The following is a 17,197-nucleotide window of genomic DNA, read 5'->3' as shown; positions in this document are numbered from 1 at the left end:
AACAAAAAAAAAAAAAAAAAAAAATTCTAAGAGAGATCCACACTTATTACATAATTTTTTGAGAGATTTCTTCAAGTATGCAACTAATAGAGATGGCAATGGGGGCGGGGCGTGGCTGAAGGATGGGATCTTCACCCCCGCCTCGCCTGGATTTTTCTTGCCCCATCCCTGCCCCGCCTCACATGACGGGAAAAATTTCTTACCCCATCCCTGCCCCTTAAGGCCCCGCGAAGACCCGCCCTACAATCAGCTAGAGCTAATACATGATTGATGCCATCATATCGGCAATCAAACCAATAGGGAAACATATTCCTTATCATCTCGTTCTCCATCCACCACCTCATATTTCTAACATGAAAATTCAAAAACAAGAACCCAGCTCGTAAAATAGATATGGATTTTGACAAGCATAAATAAGCAATGTTGTTAAGCAAAGTGAAATCCCAATGGGAATTCCAAGTGTTAAGAGAAAAGGGGGTGTGTGTAACTGGGTAACAGAACGACCGCGTACTTGATTGCCTATGAATGTGATTGTGACGGCATACCTTATTTTTTATAACAGCCAAATGCCCACACAAAAACAATGACATAGACACAAATATTTAGAGCCTCAGACCCGTACCTCATTAAAAAATAATTATATTATGTTCATAATGAAAAGTAAGTTGAGAAAGACATATGAATCATGAATGAAATCAGTAATTCAATAGTATATAAATTTGTTTCTAACAAAAACAAAAGAAAACGTTAAAATTGGTACCTTATTTCTAACTTTGCTAGAGAGAAAAAAGAGGTATAGAGCCACGTTAGGTAGAATAAAATAAACTAATGATATTTTTGTTTAAATAGTAGGGTTTTAGGGTATGAAAAAAATTATAATTTAACCCTTATTAATGCGGGGCGGGGCAGGGATGGTTCGGGGCGGGGCGGGGTGGGTTTAAAAAGTGTAAACCCATCCCTGCCCTGCCCCGTGGTGTGAGTCTAAAATCTCGTTCCATCCCCACCCCACTACCTTTGCGGAGCGGGAAAAACCTGCACAGAGCGAAGCAGGGAGGGGCAGGTCAAGTGAGACGGGGCAAAATTGTCATCCCTACGCAACTTGTTAAGACTATGTTAATAACTCTCTCCATTTTTAATCTTAGTTTTAAATTCCATGGCTGATTCTTTAAAATTTGAGGTAAAAGATTACAATTTTAAATTGAGCATTTTCTTATATCCAAATATCAATTAAATAAAATATTTAATATTCTGTAATTTTATTTTATTACTTTGAAATCTAATTTTCTCTCTTTTTTAGATGAATATTATTACTTAAGTGATTTTTTATATTAAATTTTTGACAACATCTTATCTTTAATTCAAAATATGGGTAATTTGTAAGGGTCTTATAGCTCAATTGGTTGGTATATTTTAGTGTTTTCAATAGAGACATACAATGTCCAAATTCCTTCACTCCGTACTATCAAATTATCCAAAAAAAAGAAGAAGATAATATGGGTAATCCACAACTTTTCTTGTGACACAATCAATATTACATATTGATTTTATCATTTTTGTTCTTTGAAAATTTTCTTTCTATAGAAATAGTTGTAAAAGATTTTATCAATGAAAATACATATAATATTTTATATGATTTACAACATGAATTAGAGTGATTGCTTCTACATGTAAATTTAAACCACTAAGATTAAATAAATATAAGGTTTGAGAAAAAAATTTAGATAAAAGATAATATATTTCTAAAGTATCATGCATCATCTAGTGAGAGTCTTTATGATCAAAATTATAGAGCCTTCTTCCTCTATTAAGGAAAAAACAAGTTTTAGTATTTTTGTTATTTTATCAATAATTTTATTATTATTTCTAAATGACTATTCATTATAACTTTTATTAGAATGTGTGGTTGTATCTATTTAACGCCTACACTAAAAAAAATATAAATATCTATATAATTAATAATAAAACCCTACCGGAACCACAATAAATATTTATGGGGAAGTATCTTATCTCATATGGTGGGTATAAAGAAATGTTAACATCGACATTACGATGAAAATTGTTACAACAAGATCATAATAATGACAACTAAAAAGAGTGACGTAGTGCTTGAAGCAATGATTAAACATTGTTGGTGGGCAAGGTAGAATTGGTACATGGTTGGAGTAACACTCCATTTCTAAAGTAATGCTTATCTTTTGTTTCTCGAGTCTTGAATGCGTTGAGATCCAAAGACAATGTCATCTTTGTCAGCAAACATGTCAGCGTAAAGACACGTAACAATTATAGGCAGCGAGTTGTTTTCCAGTCTCTCTCTCTCAGTCTTATCTGATCAGTTTTGTCTCACTGAAAAGACAATTTCCAGAGAAAGAGAAAGAGAAAGAGAGAGAGCCCAATAATTGAGAACGTGGGATCACAAGGTGGTGGCGTAAATTGTTAAGGAAGGCTTTTTAATGATTCTAATCATCTTGTGTCATATTGTGTCGGATGGTAAACTTTTATTGGTCCGCTTGCTTTTAGAGAATTGGTCAATAGGTTGGGTTAACGATATCGGTAACATAAATGTTAACAGGGTCTGGTTAATGTGTGTCCTTAAGACACACATTAAATCATCAATTTATAGAAATATTTTTTTGAAAATTGAAAAAATTGTCAATAATTTTTCAATTCACAAGAAATTTTTTTCCAAAACTGGTTAGTTATATTGTGTGCCCTTAGGACGCACATTAGCAAAATCCATGTTAATATATCCTGTTAAGAAAGTTTTTTCACCGAAAAAGTATATCAGTATTAAAATTTAATAAATAAAAATAAGTCTTTTATTTATTAGTGAAGTAGTTATTTTTGTCTCACACTTATTAAATTTTAATATCACTAACATTATATTATTTAATTTAATACTAAAATACCTTCTCTTTGACCCCATTTAGATAATTTAAGAAAGTTTTGATACCACCTTAAAGCAAATTTTTTTTTTTGAGAAAGTTTCAACCTATGACGTCTGCTTCTAATGATAGCTCTTTATCATCAGACCAAAATACCAATCAGTTTTTGGTATATGCGGGGATTGAACCCCAGGTTTCTTATACAATTATCAGAGACTCTACCAGTTGAAGTAACTGAAATCCACCCTTAAAACAATTGTTAATAAACCAAAATAGAAATTTATTGACATAATTTAAATATATATATATAAAAAACTGTCAACAAAATTAATTGTTTACCATTTTTCTATAAAATATTTTAAAAATTAGTTTCTAAATAAATGACTTTATGACATTTTTTAACATTTCCCTGGTAAGAAATATAAAAAGTTGTCAAAAGCTTTTTATATATATTTCTTCTCTTATCAAAAGCTTATAAAAATAGTTTATAAACTAATGTTTTAAGTCTTTTGTTAACTTCTTTTTTTTTTTCAAACTTTTATTGGATTATCTCAACTCTATCTCAACTACAAATTACACTATATTTTAACTTTCCACAAAGAATATATATGGTTTTCAATTATTCCTCATAAAGCTAAATGCACGTCTCATTCTCATACTCTTTAGTCTTTATTTATACGTAGTTTTCCATTTTTTGTTGGTGGCACAAAGACTGCCACAGCCACTTGATGTTCCATAGCCTAAACAGTGCACCTTTTATCTCAATCTTTATCTTTATCTCATGTTCTTTTCATGTGCATACCAACAAAATTAGTCTTTCAGGTTGAATTTGTGAGGGTGAAGCCTTTATGATTGTGGTACAATAATTGTTACTAGAACCTCTTGTCCATATGTTGAAACTTTAATTTGTAGCTTCTACTGATTGCGCTTTCCCTTTCATGATGTGAAAATGCTTCCTATAGTTGGAAATTTGGAAATACAATTATTTGCTCGTACGCTACTTTCACCTCCTTTCCTTTCATATGATAATTAATTTATTATATTGAACAGGTTTGGTGTAGCTAACATTTGACCCTCATTTTCTTTGTAGGCTCTCATGCTTCGTATTTTAGCATTAAATATATTGGGTAAAATAGAAGAATAAACAACGTCCACCACACAAGGGGATAAAAGTAACCTGTTGGGTTTAAAATAAACCATGAGATGTGATTGATTGTTAAACAATCTTAGCCTGCAGTAGTCAGAATATATTCAGATTCGTTATTATTTGTTGTAAGATTCAAAAAAGTGGTTACAAGGATAAATTGGACAAATTGCCCAATTATCCTTATAAAAGATAATTTTTTGTATCCTTATAAAAGATAATTTTTTTTACAAAAAATTATCTTTTACATCTTAGACAAGATAAAACTTAAATATTATTTTCTCTTTACTTTAAGTGGGTTAAAGTAAAAGGTCATAATTGATACCTCTTCATTTATAAAGTGTTTGAGATTTAGGAGGAAAAGAATTCAAGCTACAGAGTTAACAACATATTGTAACTATTATAAAAATGTAGTAATAAACTTTTTTCTTTTTTTTGGTATAATAGAATCTCAATTTATGGTATCCACTTCATGATTATTGCTCTTCATGATCAGATCAAGACATCAATCAATTTTTAGTGTAGGTGGGATTTGAATCTTAGATCTTTTATTCGATGATAAGAGATTTTACTAATTTTTTTTGTTTTGAAATTTTTTTTTACCAATTGAGTTAAATAGAACTCACTAGGCATCAATAAACTTGTTTTTACTTGATCATGCTGAAAGGTTTATCATTATAATATAATTATTATGGTTCTAACAACCCAAGGTTATCATTATGTTGGTGTGACTTTTATGGTCTACATATATAGCAAAAATTTGAAATATTGTATATCTTTACTATGTTTTAAGACGATGGTATTTGCTTGTTTAATAGTTACATATAATATCTATCTCACACAAGAATGAGTTTCATGCTTGTGAGGTCTACTCTTATGTTAGAGAGGGATTATATATAATCGTTACACAAAATAATATGGAGATTTTCCCACAAATGTCAATTTTAACTGAAAATATCTTTTGCATTTCATGTATGTAAAACCTACACATATATATAGACAATAGTCCACATGTCTATATTAGAGTAACATTGAGTAAATGTCACCTTCAAATTTATATCACTCCATAATTTTTCCAAAATGGTATGTCGATCTTGTGAATTTTTATCTTATTATGTAATGATTGCATATAACACATTTCTTACATGGGAATGGATCTTTCAAGCATGAGACTATTATTTTATAACATTTATACAAATTGTTGATGTGGAAAATTCTTATTAGTTTTTATTTGGGCCCACCATTAATATCACATTTTCACTTTACCAATAACCACTCACCACAACAATAGTTTGTAAACAAGTTTCAAACTTTTGCACCTATCTTAGGTTTGGATAAGTCATTACACACACAAAAAAGGGTGAGTTTCCATAAAGAATGCTTTTACTCATTTAAAATAATCTTCTAGAATATTACCACACGAGCATTGATTCCCTTCTCAAAATTTTGATTTTGATTTTTTTTTTTTAAAATTTTTTTTGGGAAATCACACTTTATAACCTTAAACTACACCCTGATTACAGTACTTTGTACTCTAAACTTTTCAAATGCATATTTTGCATCATAAATTATGACATATGTTACACTTTGCAACTTGAAGTCAAATTTGCTATTAACTTGGATGTAAAAGTATGACATAACGTGAAAAGACCAAATTGCCCATATTCTCAAATCCTTTAAAACAAATGAGAAATTACACTTTAGCACTCTAAACTATATTCCTTATTACACTTTGCACCCTAAATTTTAGATTTCCATCTAAGTTAATAGAGAACTTGATGTTGGGGTGCAAAGTGTAACAAACATTATAGTTTATGGTGTAAAATGTTTATTCGAAAAGTTTAGGGTTCAAAGTGCAATCTAAGATATAATTTAGGGTGGTAAAATGTAAATTTTTTTTCCTTTCTTAATCTTAAAATTGTCTTTGTGATGCTAATTATATATAAGCTAAAACAATAATGGAAAAAAAAGGATCTAAAAAAAAATAATTAGGGAAACAAAAATCATATTGTTATTGTACGGCACCTAACACCCAAGTTCATATTGGGCCTTGGACCATGAATCAATGATATGGGCCAAAGGTCCAACCTTCACATCAACAAAAGCCTTGGCCCAAACCCATGAATAACTACCAATGCGAACTGAGCATTGTCCGGACACTTAAAAGGCGGACTACGTATGCCCCACTCATAAGATGCTAGGGAAACCATTTCCGGGCGCTATGCACATGCTCAGTCGCATTGCCCGGTCACATCACCATTTAAGTGCCCGGTAGAACTTTAGGAAACTCCGTTGCCGAACACATTAACTGAAGTGGGAACCATTTCCAAAGCCACTCGTACCTAAAAATCCACTTAAGTTCATTGACATTGGACTTTTCTTTGCACTAAGGGAGAACATAATGATGATCATCCCATTAACAAAGGCTATAAATAGGAGAAATGAATGTATAGTTGGGGGAAGCAATTCTGAGGAAAGAAAAAAGTGAGTGAGATAGAAAGAAGATAACATTGAGAAAGAGAGAAAAGTGACCTCATTGGGTCCCTTAGCCTAGGACAACCCAAGGTAGGATACCCAGACTCACCAGATAAATTAATTGTGAGCCCAAATAGTGGTTTGGCCCAATAAGCCCGTCTTTGGAGCCTACAGTTATACAAAGAACTACATTTTGTGTGTATATATGTATGTATACACACAATGTATACACATACATACATACATACATACATACATATATATATATATATATATATATAAAAGAGAGAGAAAAATGACAAAGAGTAGAGAGATATGTAATGGTGAAAAAAAAAGTAAACAACTAAGAAATTATTTGTGCTATAAAAAATTTACTCTTTATGCACCACTTTATCTGTTATTCTCACCAAATCAAAATTTTATAGGAATCATAATTTTTTATGCAAATTACAATCCTTCACTTTTCAAAATTATTATTGTGGGGCTAGAGAACTTACGACCCGGTCCACTCTCCACTAAGGCCCAGGGACAATGCCAAGGAGGGTAGTTGCCGAGGACGAGTAGGGAAATGCCAAATAGCCTAGAGACACAGCCGAGAATGACCCTGTCCTCGGCATCCCAAGACTTCAAAGGGAAAAGTGACATCTCGTCGAAGGCTGCCTCCAAAATGCCCCCAGAGGAAGAGGCGAGTAGAATGGGACCCATATGAGGGTACAGAGTGGGGGTGGTTCAAGGTAAATACGTCATCTCCGCATTGAATGCGCCCACAAACGTCCTAACCATATTAATGAGAAAAGACGTCTGAATAGTGTGGCTTCGGTTAATGCAACTAACAAAAAGCAGGGGGAGGCGGCTGATGGGATAGGTATTCGAATAGGAACCTGCCTGATAAACAGGTGGAGGGTCAGGATCAACCGAGAAGAGCTATATAATGTAAAGACTTATGCGCCAAAAAAGGCGGGGCTTCCAAACGAGGGAGTCCTAAAAAAGGAGAGAATAATAAGGAGATGAAGCTCCTTGGACGGAGTCTAAGGACCGTAGCCACCCATAACGTACCGGAATAGATTATTATTATACACGAAGGTTCATCCTCGTGCAAATCACTATGGAAACCCTGACTAACCATCACCCGATGACCAAGGCCTAGCTTTTCAAACCCACACTTTACAAATTATATTGTTTGGACCTTTTTACGTGTGAACTCAATATCATTTTGTAGTCGTTACAAATTGAGTCCTTACAATTGGCGCCGTCTGTGGGAAAGACTTGTGTGTTGGCACAGGCGGTGGGTCGAGAAAGTCCCCCCATCACCTCCAACAGCCTGTGGTAGTGCCCTAACATAAAGTTCCACAAGGGGCTACGTTTTTCCATTAGGGGCTACGCTTCAAAGCGCCAGCAGCGCGGATGGTTCTAGGGGCTTGGCCGAGGGGCTAATCCCTCCAAACCAATGTCCCATACCTTGGCCGAGGGGTTAATCTCCCCAAACTTAAAAAAACTAAGTTTTGGACAGAACCAAGGTATTGCATGGTCCTCGAACTCAAATCTATGGGGAAACTAACTACAAAAGGAAATCTGGATACCAAGTTGGTCTTAACAACATACAGGACATCTCGGATGATGCCCATATCTCCACTGGAGTAGGTTCGGACACGAATTCAACATCCTATTGGTGTGAGTAAGTTAGAGCTCCCGGATATGATCCCAAATATATCATATGTACAACCATTCATATATGTTAAGATAACTAGTACAAAAATCAGGAGATCTGTAATAATAGTAAGCATCAGCAAAGGCAACCAGCACGTAATTTAAAGAAAGAAAAGAATTTCACATATATGGTTAATAAGTTCAACTACCATCAAACTACAAAGCTTTCAAAGCAAAAGAGAAACGAGTCAAGTAATTAAGCAGGAAACAAATTCAAAGGACGGCTAGGGTTGCTACTTCTTCGATGTCGTCTTGTCCGCATCTTCGGAAGGCAGAGCAGAACTAGCCTCGGGGCCTAGGGGGACATCCCCTTTTTGGGAAGCCTGAGCAAGGTCGGTTTCGATACTCTTGGGGACCTCAGTAAGGGGAATTTCCTATAGGGGCAGAGCGAGGATGGCTGTCTCTTTGGCATTAGGGATCTGAGCTCTAACCGTAGGCTCGGCACCCTCTTTAGGCATCTCGGGATTCATACTTTCAGGTGTTTCTATCACATCATGAAACTCTCCCCCTTCAAGTGACTCACCAGGAGGGACGTTGATCTGTGCAGCTTCTGACTGAGTAACCCCTGCCTCGTGTTGATCGCTCACAGCCTCGGAGCTGGCGGAGGCGGCCTCACGGATAGCTGGAGGATAAAATATACTCTCCGCCTTCCACAAATCAGACGACACATCCACCCCAGCTCGTTTTAAGGCCTCTTCCCAAACCTGGGAGCAGTATAGCCTGCACACTCTGGGAATTTGGGCTTTAAGGGAGGCTTGGGTTTCAGCTACCCCCGTATTGTAACCCTCATCCTTGGCCTTATCCCTAGCAGCTTCGGCCTCGTTTCTGGTAAACTCAGTCTCCTGCTTGGCCTTCACGGCTTCATCCCGGGCAAACTCCGCCACGCCCTTAGCATTCTCTGCCATGATCAGTTTTTTCTTCAAATCACCGATCTGCTCCTTGGCTATCTGCAATTGATCCTCGGCTTCGAGTAGACGTTTTGTCTATTCCTCGGCCTATTTTTGGGCGCCATTTAAACCTACTGAGGCACTATCCCTTTCCCGGATAGCCTCCTTTAAATCCTCCTTAGCCTTTGTGGGGCTAGAAAACTTACGACCCGGCTCACTCTCCACTAAGGCCCAGGGACCATGCCGAGGAGGGTAGTTGTCGAGGACGAGTAGGGAAAGGCCAAATAGCCTAGAGACACAGCCGAGGATGATCCTGTCCTCGGCATCCCAAGACTTCAAAGGGAAAAGTGACATCTCGTCAAAGGCTGCCTCCAAAACTCCCCCAGAGGAAGAGGCGAGTAGAATGGGACCCACATGGGGGTACAGAGTAGGGGTGGTTCAAGGTAAATACGTCACCCCTGCATTGAATGCGCCTACAAACGTCCTAACCATATTAATGAGAAAAGACGCCTGAACAGTGTGGTTTCGGTTAATGCAACTAACAAAAAGTAGGGGGAGGCGGCTAATGGGACATGTATTCGAATAGGAACCTGCCTGATAAACAGGTGGAGGGTCAGGATCAACTGAGAAGGGCTATATAATGTAAAGACTTGTGCGCCAAAAAAGGCGGGGCTTCCAGACGAGGGAGTCCTAAAAAAGGAGAGAATAATAAGGAGATGAAGCTCCTTGGACGGGGTCTAAGGACCGGAGCCACCCATAACGTATCGGAATAGATTATTATTATACATGAAGGTTCATCCTTGTGCAAAATCACTATGGAAACCCTGACTAACCATCACCCGATGACCAAGGCCTAACCTTTCAAACCTACACTCTACAAATTATATTGTTTGGATCTTTTTACGTGCGAACCCAATATCATTTTGTGGTCGTTACAAATTGAGTCCTTACAATTATTATGTTATATTTTAGAATTAAATTATGAAAGTAATGTAATAGTGTATTTTGATATTGAAAAGTAGCTATTTATTACAAAATATCTCAAAAAAGGAAAAAAAAATTAAATTAAAAAATTAAAAACAAAATGAGGTGTAAAGTGTATATATAGTTATTGGCTTGAGCTCTCACAGTCACGGTTATTACTTAATTAATCCCATAATGAACATCTTCTTTGCCTTTTAGTGTATCCTAAAGTAGATGTCCATTGATTTACTATCAAAGCGTTAATAGTTAATTCTATATTACCCTTAATTATAAAATCTAAATCATCAATGGATAATTTTGTTTTCTAGGTGGAAGTAGGAAGAATCAAAGTCTTAAAACTAACTCCATATAGATGAATAATGCTAGAGATACAAACTATTTTACAAAATTTTTTACAAACTGTTGATGTGGTAAATGATTATTGGTAAATGAAAAAGTGACATTAATGGTGTACTTAGATGAAAACCAATAAGAGGTTGGCCATATCAACATTTTATACAAATGTTGTAAAATAGTTTGTATCTGTAGCATTACTCCATATAGATACCACATGTCTTAGGCCATAAGTCTGTTGTCATACAAAATGGAGTAATTATTTCATGTTCTTGAAGCACAATAAATACATGCTCCTTCCTCTCATATTATAATGAGTCTTATTAATTAAATTTATTGTGGGACTTACTATTCATGTAAGAGATGAGAGTACATATTTATTGTGTTCCCGAAACGTTAAATAATTACACTACAAAATAGATGTTCCTGCTCACTTGTTCAAGCTTTTAAAAATGGTAATTATGGGAAAAAATTATCCAAAGTGAATTGTTTCTTTTTGTGGGAAAAGTTAATAGATACTTTAAGAGTCTAAGGACATCAGTATTTTAGAAAATATTTATAGAAACTTTTTATGAGAAAAGAAAAAAAAATAATTGATTTTTTAATAGTTTTTTTATATTTTACCATGAAAGGGGTGGCAAAACTTTCCTAAAATAGTTAATTAATAATTATCCTAAGAGCATCCAAACACTTCTTTTATTATTCTTTCTGTTTTGTCAAATCAAACTTTCATTATGGTCGGAGCATACTTTACTCATCTTTTGGAGTCAGAGTTTTCAATTTGATGGATGGACAAATATAATTTTGTTAGTTGGGCCTCTTCAATTCGACTAACTCAAGGTTGTAGAATTGGCCTAGTTTAGATTTAGAGCTTCGGTCAGCTAAGGCTTTGAACTTTGGACTGATCTTTGTTGTATTTAATTATTTGGTACCTATTTTTAATTTTTTTATATTATAAATTATGTATATTTTTAAAAGATTCGAATCATAATTCTCATGTAAAAGATAAGAGTAATACTAGGGATACATAAAATGTTATAACTTGTGCTATAACTTTTTCCACATGACGAGTTGTGATTGATAGAAATATGATGATGAGTTCATGTGAGAACTTAAATTTTTAAGACAAGTATTAATTTATCACTAATTAATAAATAGTAGGTTATGTGGTCTCCCTTTATCATGTAGAAATTAATTAGTGATAATAGGTTATTTGAATTTATTCAGAAAAAAAAAAAAAGGTTATTTGAATTTGAGATATGGGAAGACTTAAAAAGTTCAAAAGAACACGTTTAGAGCTAGAAGACTTGCTTGTGTGAACTACGAAAACTTTCACGAAGCAGCATAGTCCATCCTTGACATGGACTGGTTGACTATAATGCCGATTTTAACGTTAGCGTTAATAAATTCTTTTTGTCAGAGGCAAGATTTTCAGAAGATGTGGATTGCTCCACGGTGTTCGATCACAAAAGCTCCTACGCGGTAATAACACGTCAAAGGATAAGTATTTTTTTTAATACTCTATTTATTTATTTAAATGAAAAACTTTATGAGATTATACTTTTTTATATTTTCTTGCATCTGATAGTATTATTAAAAAAAAAAAAAAAGAACAAAGGAAAATCATCTTTTAATTTTTTTTTTTTTTTGAGAAACCAGACCAAAAGCCTAGGCAATTTATTCAAAACCAAAATTAATGAACATCTCTAATCACAAGGGGGGCAATGTCATAAGGTAAAATTAGTTTTGTTAAAATTTTCTAGAAAACAACTTTATCTTACGCAAAGTTAAATAAAGAAAATTAAGAGATAATTTATTAACTCATTTTAAAGCCGCTACCAAACATATAAGAATGAGAATATATTCTAAAGAATTGTTTTGTTTTTTTGGAAAATGATTAATTTTTTTTTAAAATTGATGTCAAAACAAGATTTCAATCAATCTTTTTAAATTCTAATATCTGAAAAAAATTCAAAGAATTATGTAAAAAATTATTTGAGTCAAGAAAATTGTACATGTGAGCTACTGCAATATGTTGTAATTTTTTAACTACTTCATTGGCTTGGCCAAAGAAATTAATACTGAACATATTTGAGTCAAGAAAAGCATGTGCATAAAATTAATAGTTTTGCCAATAGTTTTAATGCATAGTTTTTATATAAAAATAAAAATATGCAAAGAATCATGTCTCTTAGGGGGTGTCATTTTCATGTTGTTTCATAGTGACCATACAAGAACCCCGACCTTTGCCCTCTCCACATCCCATAAGAGTTTTATACTTTTGAAGTGACCATCACGTCAATGATGCACGATGGTTTAACAGAAAGTATTAATAGAAAGTTTGATTTGTTACACATTTAAAATAAGGGGTGAAATATTCCAAAAAAAAAAAAAAAAATCAATAATTGAGGGAGGGGGAATTTGAGTTTTAGAAGTTCTAACTAATTGAGTTACAACACTCTCGGCGATTAAATATTGAAATTGATAATTCACCTGAATCATATTAACACTTAAATGAAAATACAAATATGATATTTGTAAAACTCTAAAATAAAACAAAATCAGTTTTCATTTTTCAATTTAACAAGGGTGATTATGGGCAAATACTGTCACAGGTATGAGTTGTCCTTGTATGTTTAATTTCTTTTATTAATCTTTTGTTTTGTCGGATGAAACATTGATTATGGGATGAAGAAGGTGTTTATTCATCTTTTGGACGCAAAGTTGTCAATTCGATAGATGGCACAAAGTACAAACAAAACTATGCTAGTTGGGCCTATTCATCTAGGCCAACAAAAAATTTGTAGAATGGGCCAAGTTTGGATTTAGAGGTTTGGTTCAACAGGGTTTTAACAGTTTGGACTGAACTTCTGTATAATGGAATAAGTAGGTGCATCATTATTGAAGTTTTCGGTAACTATGAGTTAAAAAATATAATTTTTGGTAGCTTTTATACTAAATGTGTGACAAAAAAATAATAGTTAAGCTTATTTTCAAAGATAAAAACTAATTTATCAATTTTGTTTTAAAAAATAAAGACAAAAAAACCCAATAAAGAGAAGAAGTAAAAAGTGAAAAACATTTTGCCGAATTGTACCATTTGAAACACTAGAGATGATTTTATTCAGTTTACTAAACCAAATCACCAATCCTACATAATACAGTCCCAAATGTCACAGCTCTACAAGATGTCAAATAGCTTCTTTAGACTGTAAGGCCCTGTGATTTTTGGATGTCCATTCCAAAATAAGTTGGCTAATTGTCTGTTGGCACTTTCAGTTGGATGTGCAGCATCAAACCACACATATTCACTAGGATTTCTACATAACTCATACTTCACTGTCCCATTTTTCCCTCCACATGTGAACTCCCCATTGTATGTCCCACTGCCACAGCATGCACTCTTCCCAACCTTGAAACCTACTCCAATATAATTATTGAGAAAATAAAGAAGGATTAGTTATGGTATATTGGTATATATAAGCAGAGATATTGGCAAAATTTTGATGGAATAGGAAGATTACCAAATTTTGTACTGTGAAGTGTTCTTTCAGCTAGGGTCGTGTAGTAATCATATAGTGCATGTTTGAATCCTGGTAGTTGTCTTTGTATCTTCTTGAGGAGTTTGGGTAGGGCTATGTTGTGCATTTTTGCTATTACTGAAGGCTCATGGGCACAATCACTGGTAATCCCCAATGAGGCTTTGGTGGCAGGCATACATCCTATAGGCCCCAAGTTTTGGAACCCAAATTTCCTTCCTCCCATCTTATATACTTTCTGAAAAAATAATAGCAAGAAACTTTTGTTTGTATATATGTAAATCATTATTTCATAATAAAAGATAAAATTAGGAAAATTACTCTTTTCCACAATTCACCCCATTTACAATGTATTTTAGATTATCAATTGCATGATTGATACCTCAATTTTAGAGGTTTGCATCAATGTATCCCTGTCTTTTAAATTGGAGGTTACATAATAAATGAGATGGAAATTAGGCATAATGACGAAGTTACTCTAAATGTTTGGAACAAAAACCATAATTTCCATATAATTTAATACCTGATTTAAACAACAAAGTTACATTGATACAATTCTCATGAATTGGGTTGTCAATTGTACAAATTGATGATATAGGGGACATTGAAATTGGACAGTGTTTAGGGTGAAAAAAGAGGTGTTATTTATCCATAAAATTATGTTAGGCATAGGAGAACGTAAGCCTACCTTGATCGCAGTGGTGAAATTGCCAAGCACCATTGTCATGTATTTCTTCTTGTAAGAAGAAGTTATTACATTGGATTGGTTTACAGATGATGTGATGGTTATGTAATCGTTGCCTCCAATGCTAAATAAGTAAACAGATTTTGATAGCAACTTCTTGGCTTCTGTATCACCTAGCTGCTGCTTTAACTTCTTCTCTACCTCCTCAAAATAACTTAGTTGCAATTCAAGGTTTATCTGGAAAAAGAACAAAAAGAAGAATGAAAAATGTTATTGAGTATATAGGTTTAATGAATATACTTTTTTTTTTGGTTGAGAAGAGTTGAATGAATATATTTGTTATCATAAATGGTAAATTTTAAAAATCAACATTGTTATTTTTGAACCCACAAAAAAAAAAAAACATTAATGTTTAAGATATTATTATCAAAGTTAGTATTAATAACATTGTTAATGTTGAGAATGCCCTGCTTTGCTCTAGAGGCATGGGTCTACTTCATTGAACAAGCAAGGCAGCTCAGCCTAAATAAATGCTGTCTAGAATATGTTGACAAGTTAATATATAGTTCTTTGCCATTTCAAATTTCACTTTATTTCCTTATTAATGATAACAATGGTTATAAAATCACTATATCATTATTACTATCAATAACTAATTTTGGCCAAATTTTCGAACCCTTAATGCAATTTATAGATATCTATAATGCAGAAGATCACATACCGTTCCTGGATGAGTCTCAGGAAGAACACCAGCCCCAGCTGATGCAAAGTTCACCCCATCAGTATAGTTGTCAAATCCTGGCTGCAGATATGGTTTGATCAATGGCAAGTTTGCATACTCAGCTGCAAAAATCCAGAGTCAAAAAAAAAAAAAAAAAAAACCCATAAGTCACAGTTAAGTGGCCACTCACATTAATCAAACTCTAAGTAATTATATCAGAAACCACAATTGGTAAATTGTGAAAAATGTAATGTTACCAATGAAGTCAGGTACAACACGGCCATTGCAGACTCGACCAGTGGGGTGCTTGAAGAAGGTCTCACCATATGGCCAGAAGTCTGTTTTGGGGCCATTGATGTAGTTATTGTTTCCAGCGTCAAAGAGAGAGTCTCCAAATATGAACAATGCAGCATGGTTTTCTGGCAACTTAGCAAGGCAAGTGTATGGAATAATGAGAAGGGTGGCACAAAAAAAGGCCAGTATACAATAGTGTATGCTTAGACTTGCCATGGCAAATGTTGGTTTATGGTTTGAGCAAGTTTTCACTAGTTATGGTGCACAGTAGAATTAGAGTATCATATGGGTATGGTTTTTATTTATAAGGCACTAGATAGTGGGGAATTCTTTTGGGTTGGCCAAGGTGGGGTGTGGGTGCAGTGTGAACTGTGAAGGACCAGACATACTGCATTGGCTGGATTTGCCCAAACCGACCTGGAAAATCACAGCAATTTGGCTCTGAAGTTGAGATTAATAAAATATCTGAAGACATGTGATTAGATAGAGGTTGATCAGGTTCACAGATACACATATCACTACTTGCAAGACCTCATTATTGTTTGAAATCATTTTTTTGCATGTTATGAAGTCCTCATGTTAAATTTATCTTTTTCCAACATACATACATACATACATACATATATATATTATACATACTAATTTCATTTTATAGTGTCTATTTCATAATAATTGTTTTTATATTAACATTAGACTAAGACATTATTTAGTTTTTAATGTACGTGGTGGTTTGAATCTAGAATTTCATATTTAACGAAATTTTATCAGTTAAGTTAATTAGAACTCATACATATAAATATTTTGAAACAAGTAATAATTGTCATGGTATAAGGAGTGATGAGTTAAATTTTTGAGACAAGTATTAATTTATCACTAATATTAAATAGTAGGTTATGTGGTCTCCCTTTATCATATAGAAATTTATTAGTCATAATAGGTTATTTGAATTTGAGATGTGGGAAAACTTAAAAAGTTAGTCAAAAAAACACGCTTGACTATAATGCCATGGACTGGTTGACTATTGATAATAGAGCTAGAGGACTTGCTTGTGTGAACTACGAAAACTTTCACGAAGCAGCAAAGTCGTCCATGACAAGGACTGGTTGACTATGATGCCGACATGAACGTTAGCGTTAATAAATTCTCTTTGTCAGAGGCAAGATTTTCAGAAGATTTGGATTGCTCCACGGTGTTCGACCACAAAAGCTTCTACGCGGTAATAACTTGCCCAAAGGATAAGATTTATTTATTTATTTTATTTTATTTTATTTTTTTTAATAATTCGTTTGTTTCAATAGAGAACTTAAAACATCCTTATCAAGGCTTTTAAAAAATTTAGTATTTATTATCTCAAAACCTATATTTATTACATATAATACGTCATTTTACAACATTCTTTACATCAAAATTTTTATTTTTTTAACACTTTATTTAAATGTTCTTTTTTTATTATTTCTCACTCTTCCTCTGTCTCTCTCTCCCATTGTCTTTCCATCTTTCTCAACTCGGTGAAGCTTCTCCCTCTCTTTGATATTTGCTCTCAAAA

General features: G+C 33.8%; 1 protein-coding gene and 1 pseudogene across 1 annotated transcript; both read right to left on the bottom strand.

The window, feature by feature from the left end:
- Window positions 1–240: 240 nt before the first annotated feature.
- On the bottom strand, window positions 241–327 carry LOC115993434 (annotated as a pseudogene).
- A 13,148-nt stretch (window positions 328–13,475) lies between these two features.
- On the bottom strand, window positions 13,476–16,023 carry LOC115992644 (GDSL esterase/lipase 4-like). Its single transcript, XM_031116864.1, has 5 exons — window positions 15,615–16,023; window positions 15,358–15,479; window positions 14,640–14,873; window positions 13,937–14,189; window positions 13,476–13,832 (listed from the first exon to the last, which is right to left on the bottom strand). Exons 1-5 carry the CDS (start codon window positions 15,865–15,867, stop codon window positions 13,594–13,596), a joined length of 1,101 nt encoding a protein of 366 aa, XP_030972724.1. The 5' UTR covers window positions 15,868–16,023; the 3' UTR covers window positions 13,476–13,593.
- Between the last annotated feature and the right edge of the window lie 1,174 nt (window positions 16,024–17,197).

Source organism: Quercus lobata, chromosome 5 (genome assembly GCF_001633185.2).
Source record: "Quercus lobata isolate SW786 chromosome 5, ValleyOak3.0 Primary Assembly, whole genome shotgun sequence".
NCBI lineage: Eukaryota > Viridiplantae > Streptophyta > Magnoliopsida > Fagales > Fagaceae > Quercus > Quercus lobata.
This window is presented reverse-complemented; position numbering and strand designations above follow the sequence as displayed.

Coding starts and splice junctions, on each gene's coding strand:
- LOC115992644 (XM_031116864.1), bottom strand. CDS start 15,867: ATGGCAAGTCTAAGCATACACTATTGTATACTGGCCTTTTTTTGTGCC. Junction 15,480..15,614: donor TGTTGTACCTGACTTCATTG/GTAACATTACAT, acceptor GGATTTTTGCAG/CTGAGTATGCAAACTTGCCA. Junction 13,833..13,936: donor ACTTCACAGTACAAAATTTG/GTAATCTTCCTA, acceptor ATATTGGAGTAG/GTTTCAAGGTTGGGAAGAGT.